Source organism: Corylus avellana, chromosome ca3, assembly GCF_901000735.1.
Source record: "Corylus avellana chromosome ca3, CavTom2PMs-1.0".
In the NCBI taxonomy this organism is placed as follows: Eukaryota; Viridiplantae; Streptophyta; class Magnoliopsida; order Fagales; family Betulaceae; genus Corylus; species Corylus avellana.
Genome location: NC_081543.1, coordinates 6,502,401 through 6,511,877, shown reverse-complemented (window position 1 = coordinate 6,511,877; position 9,477 = coordinate 6,502,401). Strand labels below are relative to the sequence as shown.

Genomic DNA, 9,477 nt, shown 5'->3' with positions numbered 1-9,477 from the left:
TTTTCATCGTTCCCTAAAATGTCATATACTTTATTGAAAGATTGTGAATATTCTCATTATGTACTAGTCTCTCTGTTTCTGGGGGGAGGACTGTTCAAGCTTAATAGATCAATAGCACTTTGTCCTTTTCCCTTTGGGGCAAACAACAAAATGATCAAGAAGGGATATATATGGAGATTTAAGTGACCAGGAAATTTAACCCAAAGCTTGTGCGACGCCTACTCAACCAGCTTGTATGCAATAGTGCTGTTAGGCCGTTCAGCTATGTAGATGAGCTACTGATAACCATTAGGTTGGTCATCTGTTTTGGGTGTTGGTGACTCAGTACTGACCCAAACGACAGTCGTACAAAAGTCTCTTAGTTTTTAGGGTTAGAGCTTCACAACTGTCTTGCCTATCACGTTGCCTCTTACTATCAAAAACTGACCAGCAATATTGGTGTTCACCCTTACCTCTGCCTCCCACACCATATCTTGTGTTCATGGCCCTTCACAGACCTCACCAGCTGCTCATGCCAAAGTCCTAACTAGGCAACCACCAGAAACACAATGGGATAAAACGGACCAAGCCAAAACCAAAACCCAAACCGATCGACAGCAGTTGGTTCTTATGCAGTTGAGTTGTTGTGCACTGGTCAGTTCAGTTTGTGGTGGTTTCTAGGGACCAACGCTGTTGTAGTAGTAGTTGGAAACTGCCAAAAGCTGACCACTAGTCAGTGCTCCCCTAGTCTTGGAATCTCAATTTAAGTCCTTAAGTTTGTACAACACCAGTTCAGTTTTATTGTTCTTTTTTTTTTTTTTTTTTTAATATCTAGTTTTTACTGGTGGTATTCTTTTAATTTCCATATTTGCTGGTATGGGCTGTAGGGTAGCCCATGAGTTTTATTTTGAGCTATGGGTCTCTTTCACTTTGGTTTTAGTAGTTTCCTTGTTCACTGGTTTCCTAATTGGCAGAACTCGGGCACTGTTCACTGGTTTCCTTGGTCCTCAGGTTATGCGATTGCCTGAATTTGTTCCCTATCAGACTCTCTCTCTCTCTCTCTCACTTTTCCCTAAAGGCTAACACACAGGTGCAGAAGTTGCCACAAGTTTTCCCACAATGGCCAGAACATAAGCGTTGCCACTATTAAGGTGCAGAGAACTTGAAACAACCTTCACAGAAGATGAAGCAACCACCCCCACCAACAACCACAGACATCTTGACTTTGACCTCAACTCTCTGCGTTGCTGAAGCTCTTATTGGCTCTGGCAAAGACAAAGTTGAGAGTCCTGAAGAAGCCCGAGTAATTAAAATTTATCAAGATAAGTAGATTAGGATTTTAGCCCTTAGGGTTCTTTGTCTCTTTATTTAGGTATTTGAGGTTATTTTGTCATAACTTCTGAAAATGAAGGCATACATATGTTATACGTATGAAATTTTTAGAACTCAGCCAATCAATGCATTCACAGCTTTTAAATTGAAAGCACACCCACCCCCCCCCCACCCTTTCTTCTCCTTTACTTCTGTGCATTTATGGGCAATTAATAGGTAATGTTTTTATTTGGATGAATCCTGATTCAACTTAAAATCTTGGGATGTATATATACAGCTGTGCATCACGCTGCTCCCAGGCGGGTTCATTTTGTAAGAAAGATTTGATGCTGTGAAGAGAATAAGCAAGAAAGTGAATGAGTTTATTTGGTTTTTTAAAGTAAAAAATCCAGATGATTGGAAATGAGTAGGCATTCTCTCTTAGGTTGTGCAATAGAATCATGCCCACCTGCCTATTCACAAATTGATTGCAGCTTAGTTCCTGCCCAGCAGCCTGCATAAAACCTTTTAATCTGTCACTTTATTTACAGATTGATAGAGGGATTTTCTTGCAGCTTTTAAAAGCTTCTTAAAGGTGAGATCGCCTAGGAATTTGTTCTTTTCTTCTTCTCTTGCTTTGATTGTTTTAGATTGATCCCTCTTTTAGAATCTTGGATTTAAACTTCCAAGCTCCTTTCAACCCTTTTCCCAAATTCCTATTTGACTAACCCCAATCATTCCTAACCCTTTCCACCACAAATCACAACCAAATAATCCTAATCAGTGTTCAAATCAAAGATTCGACAACAGATGTGGTGCAGCAATCTGTCCTGCATCACCCTTCCATTAGAAATGCCCAGTTGTAGAATCTAGAGAATCTTCTGTGTGTGCAGATAGTGTGTCCTTGCTCTATTTGCAACAAGGTTTTGACGTACATTTTGACTAATACTAGATTGTGAAAGATTTCATCTGCATGTGGTTGCCCAAATTGCATGCTCTGATGGGAGCAAGCTTGTGGTAGTACTTCCTTTTAAAAACGTACAAAGGTCCCTATAAAATATCTGATGGAACTCTCTATGCTAGACGATAGTTATGACCTTACAATGAATTAGGTTGCTGGTTAGGGCAATTATTGATTGTGCCCAATGCTCCTTCTATTTATGACTGTTCTAGTGTTTCTGTGATGATAACAAAACTCATGTCATTGCCCTAACACTTTTCCACTCATCAGGGTCACCAGATGGTATGATTCTATTCTGTCTTGGGATTTCTATTGGCATAATATCTTCTTTCATAACAAATAAAAGAGAAGTAGACAAGCTGAAGGAGTTGGTGAAGCAGACTGAGAACTTGGTTCAAGATCTTCAAGAGGAACTAGAGATGAAGGATTCAATGACGGTGAAGGAGCTAGCTAATGAAAACTATGAATCACAGGATACATGTGATAACTCCTATGGCATGGCTCCAACTGTATTTTCCCCTGAACTTTGTATGGATGGTTCAACAAAACGTGATGGTGAAATATTATATGATCAGAAGGCAGAGGAGAGTTCAGAACCTATGAGTCAAATTGAAGCAGAGCTTGAAGCAGAACTTGCGAGGTTGGAGCTAAACATAAACGCATCGAGTTTGGACCAGAGATTGTCTGATCTTGTTGAGGTAAGCCCGTCTCTCTATCTTTGAATTCTTAGCAACTGGTTGATAATTTAGCTTCGCAGTTCAATGGTGCTGTAACATTTGTGTTGGACTGGGTGTTTAGCTGTATCATTCGCTTGTTTTTGTCTTGTTTAAAAAAAATTCCTTTCACCATATTTATATGATGTGAACAATTTAACTAATTCAGTAAATACAAATGCCAAAGATACAATGTAAATGTGCAATCCTGTTGATGAAATATTCTACTTTCCATCTTTTGAGTCTAAAATATCATATTTAATTTAAATCTTTTGATCGATACACTAATTGTTAGGGTATCTAGGAATTTCTAGTTTTCTGGAAAATGTCTAGCAGATTTGTCGAGGGGTCAGGATTTCTGGAATGCTTAAATATGGGTTACAGCTTGTCCATTGTCCTTAGATGGTTTCCTATTTTAGAATTCAAGCAATTACTTTAAATCTTATTTATTATTTTACTTTGAAGTGTTAGTGACCTAAAATATTAAGTCAATACATTGTCTCTAATTTGATGCTACAAAATCTGTTCAAGATTCTTTTTCCGTTTTATAGTTTTTTGTTCTTTAAATCAGACAGAAGACAGGAGAGGGTAGAGTAGGGTCCCTCTTCTCAAATCCCTTCTTTTGCATAGGTTCAACCATAGAGCTCCCCTTTAATAAAGAGGAGAAAAGTAATCACAATGTTCTAAAATCTGCTCTCTGGTTTAGCTGTATTTGCCACCGTATACAGCACGAAACATTATAGTCGTCATTCAGTCAGGTAATCTAGTTATTGGCTTATTCTGGTAATCACAATGCAGTCCATTCACACGGTAGCACATAATTAGTGCTTGTGGCCAGATTAGTGTTGGTGACTCTAGTTCCAGCCTTTCAACAATAAATTTTCCTCGTGGAAGAAGCAACATATATATCATTTTCTCAAAGAATGGAAACAAATCCAGAAAGTATTTGATATTAATGCCACAGATATTATTCTTCCTGTATTTCTCTCTATATTGCATTTTTTTTAAGCAATCTTGTGGAATTGGTTGTCTACAAGTGTTAATGGAGCTCGAATATTTGCAGCTTGACCCAGACTTTTTAGCAGATTTTGCTGAGGGTGAGTTGAGAGCAGACGTGTCCCATGGCCGAGCTGTTGGAAAACCTAATTCAAATCCAGATGCTATGGACTCCTCCACCCCGCACTCTGGCAACTATGCTGTTTCACCTCGAGAGCTGAGCTTGCGTCTGCACAAGCTTGTTCAATCTAGACTTGAAGAACGTGTGCAGGAGCTTGAGACAGCCCTTCAAAACAGCCAGAGAAAGCTAAACCTCGTGGAGTCGGGGCACAAGAATTCTTGGAAGGAGTTCTCCAGCAGTGAAGGGGGATATTCTTCTACCCCAGAAAGCTCAACTGCTAAAGAATGCAATCCTACGGCCCAGTTTCTGGTTAATCTGTCAGGGGAAGCTCTAGACGCGGACAGAGACTTAACTAAGACAGATGATTCAGAAGAGCAGGATTTAGAATCAAGGGTCCATGAAAGTAAGCATCAAGAGGGCTTCAATCTAACAGATGGACGTGTGTTGATGGGTCAAAATGGTGGTTCCATGCCAAATCTTACAATGGATATGGAATTACTTTCTAGTAACAGGTGGACTAGAACACGTGGAGGGTACAGATCAGAGTTTCAGGGATTGAATGATGTTGGTGTAACTGAAGATGAAAGCAGCGATTGGGATGATGAGATTGAGAACCAATTGATCAAGCAGATTGTGGAGAAAACCAAGAAAGGTTCTCATGTAGTTCTAAATGCACAAAGGATGTTGTTGTCTATGGATGAAAAATGAGCATTGAAATGAAACAAAATAGTTTTGCAGTGTATAGAGTATATATAAAATAATATTTATTCATTACTACTGCAAGGTATCCCCCCTTGTTATTCTTTTTAAGATTTTTTGTTCCATATTTTATTTTTTTCCCAGTTATTTCCTAGTTTTGCTTTTATTTTTTCCCCAGTTAATTTATTTTTTGTTGTCTTTGTGTACATTCAAAGAAGCAAGTCTATCCCAATTGAAGTTCCCTCCCCCGCCCAATCTCAGCCACAAGGAATTGAAGGCCTCTAAATGCTAGTGATGAATATTTTTTCGATAACTTCTCCCTTTTCCTTCTCCTTTTTTGCCATTTCTTCTCTCCTTCCTCTAGGTTTTCTTTCTAAAATTTTTCTTTTGGAGTTGGAAGCTAGATCTATTCAAAGAAGAAATAAACCATTTAATGGAGTTGCCATTTCTTCTCTCCTTCCCCCACACAACCATTTAATTTACATTGGCAAATACCAAAATACAAGTTTTATTTTCTTCATTTTTAGGTCCAAAAATAAAAAAACCAAAAGGACCATAATATCACTGGATAATGAACGTCTTCATCATAATAGCCAACAGAAACTGTAACATCGTTTTCTAAAGTAAAACAGAAAAGTTTAAAAAATAAATAAATAACTAATAATAATAATAATATTATTATTATGCAAACTCTCTTTGACTGTGCATACAAGCGCCAAGCACACAAACACATCAAGTAGGATCAAATTGAGTTCCCTACTTAACTCACTGAGTATGCATAATTTAAATCGATTTCCTTTTATGCAGATTCTTCCCATAAGAAAGATAGGAAGCATGCTTTCATACGTTACAATTCCTATGTTTGAACCACCGTTATTCTCTGGCGAATTCTTTTGTTTCTCATTTCGGAAAACACAGTTGAGAGTGCATCAAATCCAAGTTCTCATAATAGCCAAATCCAACAAGAATAAAATAACAAGTTCGAGGAGAAGGGCTGGGGGAGGGGGGTCTAAAATACTATTATAACAAAGAACGCTCTACTCATGACACTGGACAAAAAGCACGTTCGTTTCCTTGTATCAGAGGCTTTTTTCAAGCCCTTTTGGCAAAATCACCAGTAGTATCATCATCGTCATCCCTTAGGTTTCCCTCTAATGGCTCATCCTGGTTAAAATCTCCAGCTGCACCACCTACGCTGCTGCTCTCATTGCTACCAAACTGATTGACGCCACCATACCCCTGTCCAGCACTTCCATCATATCCACCACTGGCGAAGTTACTGCTGCCACCGTCACCACCAGCAACACCGTAATTTCCACCAGTACTGCCAAAGTCTCCACCTGCATAATTACCACCCTTGTTATAACCAACACCACCTCCACCAGTGCCACCACTTCCATAGTTGTCAGCACCATAGTTACCGGTATAGCTATCGCCACCGCCGCCACCTTGATAATTCCCACCAGACCCATAACCACCCGAGCCATATCCTCCACCACCACCACCACCACCAAAAGCATTGTTACCATAGCCGCCTCCACCGCCTCCGCTGCCATAACCACCATAGCCACCACCTCCAAAACTAGGCCGAGGCCTCTCAGTAGCATAATTCACCCTTACCATACGACCATGGAGATCCTAGGAGGAAAGATATTACCAGGAAAGGAAAAAAGTCAACTACAAAAAATTACAAGGAATAATCCATAGATTTAAAAAGGTTAAACCAATTCAGAAAACTCATTTGCAAATACTTGGAATGAGAAAAGGTTAGTCTGCCAACAGCATCATCATTATTATATACAATTTACATTAATATCATACTCCAGACAACAAAGTCACTGGTACATTTATACCAAAAATAGCTGCTTGGAATTGGTAGCGACAAGGATTGTCATGGTGTAATTTTAAAAATGTAGAATGAAAAAGATCATGCCCATACCAAGTAACCCAACTTTGTCCTGCACAGCTCATGAAACAGAGACTCATAAATGAAGAGCACCAAATCAGTAACATTACCTGTCCATCCAAGGCCTGGATAGCACTGGAAGCTTCCTCAGAAGAAGTGTATGTAACAAAGCCAAATCCTCTGGATCTACCAGTGTCACGATCCATAATGACTCTTGCTACAAAAAAAGAAAAGAAAAAAGAACAGGTTAATCAGCACGAATTGCCAGTACTGAGGCTTTTATACCAACATAACAATGGACTGAATTTTTTATAACATAATGAGGAATTTCGAGAGGGGAAATGGAGAAGACATTGCCATCACTTTGCCCAGGCCAAACTAATGCAGGAGTACACAAAAAAAAAGGAAAAAACACTTGCCAAAGCCAATATGAAGCACATATCATGCATTTATGTCATGCACACAACCCATGTCACTACAGCAAAAGGAGGTGGAACTTGAGCAATTGCCTTAACATACTATTTACAGAGATGAAAACCAAAATGCCTTAAAACTTACTTTTGGCAGGAACTTAAAATATGCGATAAATCTAACTATATACCTTCCATGACATCACCATACTTAGAGAAAGCGTCCCTCAGACCTTGCTCATCTGTGCCATATGAAAGCCCTGGAATTTACAACATGAGAAATCTTAGCACAAAGAAACAAGAAAAGACAACATAATTGCAATTCATAAATGAAATTGGGTTGCACCTCCTACAAAAACTTTAGAACTTTGCCCAGACGACATGCATCGTATAGCTTGAAAGACAGACAGTTTTGAAGGACCAAATTCTGAGCTGATCTGCTTGCTCGCAGTCTGTCTAAGAATATTCCCAACTTTACTAAAAAAAGCCATTGCAATAACCTACAAAATAAGGCAGGAAAATGAAGATGAATAAAATTATATAGCGAACACTAAGAATTAAGACAGAAATCACAAAAATGACATTTTCAAAAACATGAGAATCACAAAATAGACGGTCAAGACTACACATGCTATTAATATGATAGAATTAACCATATAAGAAAGACACTACTTCCAATTGTCCCAAAAAAAAGAAAAAAAAAAAGAAAAAAAGGCCAACAAAATCTAAAAAATTCAGCTTAAAACACAACAGAATAAATCAATATCTGCATAAAGTGATGATAAAAAGATTGACTTCAATTTAAGCCTACACAAATAAGCATCAAGATGATGGCCACAATTGAGTGGTTCCCACAAACCAAAATAGACTGCTGATTCCCAAGTGATTTTAAACCATCGCATAGAAAATGCAATGATGAAAGAGTCAATAAAAACAAGAAACGGGCTCTTGTTAGAGTGGCAATCAGAAATGAAGTATGCGCCTGCATCAATATACACACTTACGAAACTCAAACACAAAAGAACAAAAGGCAGAAAAATAACATCAATAACAGCCCGACACTTGTTCGTATTTGCATGCATACCCAGATGATATAGACAATTATGACGAATTTGATACAGTAGCCTTAATCAAACTAAACAACTAGTACACCCACCATAATCTCCGAACTACTAAAACCCCACAAAAGAAGTTCATTTATAATAGAAATATGCTTTTATCTAAAATTATATAAAGAAATAAAATAAAAATAAAAACCAACATATATGTTCCTAACATAACCATTTAGCTCAGTCGAGGATAAAATCTTTCCATTTCTGATAACCCTAAACACCAAAACCCACCAGATTCAAAACTTTGGAGACTTTCTCTCCTCTGCTTTCCGACCAACCAAACACAGCCGAATAGAAAATACATACAAACAATACATGCATACAAGAATCACTAAGGAGAAACCTTCAATAGAAATAAACACATATGAGAGGTAAATAGGCTTGATCTATTCAGAAAAAATCAAACCCTATAAACGCGTACAAGACAAAAGCAAAGGGAATCAGTAGCGATAGAAACAGGAAACGAAAGCAAAAACAAGTGGAAACAAAGAAAAAATTAAGCATCGGAAGCATAATCTATTGCGGGGGGGGCGCTCAGTGGTTTGGACCGTACCTTCTCTGCTTCGCTGAGAGACTAAAACCCTAAGCAGACAATGGGTTTTACGAAATGGAAATGGGGGAGGCTTATAATGACAGGCGGGAGAAATCTGGGCCGTACGATTTGGAGTGGGGGGTGGGAGCCGTTGATGGGGGCTGTCACGGTGTGGTCGAGAGATTTTTTGTTCTTCGGGCACGGTATGTACGTGTGAGGTTTTCATTGGGTAGTGTTTTTTGTGCTTGTGACAGTGGAGGAAAAGCGAAATGACTGTAATGCCCTTCTGAAATTTATTTTTTATTTTTTATTTTTTTTAAAGGTTAATTGATTTTTTAGTATATGTAATTTGACGTGAAATAAAAAAGACCACTCAATTTCAAAAATTATCATAGATGGTACCTATAAATATTTTATAAATGGAGTTGGTTTAATAATTTAATAGTGTGCCCCGTTAAACCAATTAGTAATTGTCATATGCCCTATATACCTCATTAATATTATTTAAAATTCAAAATAAATAACCAAAAAACAAAAGTGAAAAATTAAGAAAAAAAAAATTTGGTGGTGACTCAATGCTTGAGCCATCCGGCAACCAAGGAGTGGCTAAACCACTCTAGACCAATCATAAAAGGTGGTTGAAACCACCCACTAGCTATTTTTTGAGGTGGCGGAGGTGGCCAAACCATCCATTGCCGTCTATAGGGAGTGGCCATCCTCATTTGACCAAAGTGTGT

At 38.3% G+C, this 9,477-nt stretch overlaps 2 protein-coding genes across 3 annotated transcripts in view; one reads left to right on the top strand and one right to left on the bottom strand.

The window, feature by feature from the left end:
* The window catches only part of LOC132175446 (uncharacterized), a 7,193-nt gene extending 2,302 nt beyond the window's left edge, over positions 1-4,891 (top strand). Inside the window, exons 2-3 of the mRNA XM_059587396.1 lie at positions 2,522-2,949; positions 4,028-4,891. Coding sequence (XP_059443379.1) covers positions 2,522-2,949; positions 4,028-4,789 — 1,190 coding nt within the window. The 3' untranslated portion in view covers positions 4,790-4,891. The remainder of the gene's footprint in view (positions 1-2,521; positions 2,950-4,027) is intronic.
* Positions 4,892-5,639: 748 nt separating this feature from the next.
* Positions 5,640-8,868, bottom strand: LOC132176147 (glycine-rich RNA-binding protein 4, mitochondrial-like). Of its 2 annotated transcripts, XM_059588276.1 has the most exons (6): positions 8,762-8,868; positions 7,443-7,596; positions 7,288-7,356; positions 6,797-6,903; positions 6,202-6,418; positions 5,640-6,120 (listed from the first exon to the last, which is right to left on the bottom strand). In XM_059588276.1, the coding sequence occupies exons 2-6, from the start codon at positions 7,585-7,587 to the stop codon at positions 5,873-5,875; spliced, it is 786 nt and encodes a 261-aa protein (XP_059444259.1). In that variant the 5' UTR covers positions 7,588-7,596; positions 8,762-8,868; the 3' UTR covers positions 5,640-5,872. The 2 variants fall into 2 exon arrangements, with proteins under 2 accessions (XP_059444259.1, XP_059444258.1); XM_059588275.1 differs by having other exon boundaries at positions 5,640-6,418.
* Positions 8,869-9,477: the final 609 nt, after the last annotated feature.

What these genes read in the sequence shown, in the direction of transcription:
- LOC132176147 (XM_059588275.1), bottom strand. Translation starts at nt 7,587, where the DNA reads ATGGCTTTTTTTAGTAAAGTTGGGAATATTCTTAGACAGACTGCGAGC. An exon ending in GTATGGTGATGTCATGGAAG is followed by an intron (nt 6,904 to 7,287) that starts GTATATAGTTAG and finishes CTTTTTTTGTAG; the next exon opens with CAAGAGTCATTATGGATCGT. An exon ending in TCCAGGCCTTGGATGGACAG is followed by an intron (nt 6,419 to 6,796) that starts GTAATGTTACTG and finishes CTTTCCTCCTAG; the next exon opens with GATCTCCATGGTCGTATGGT.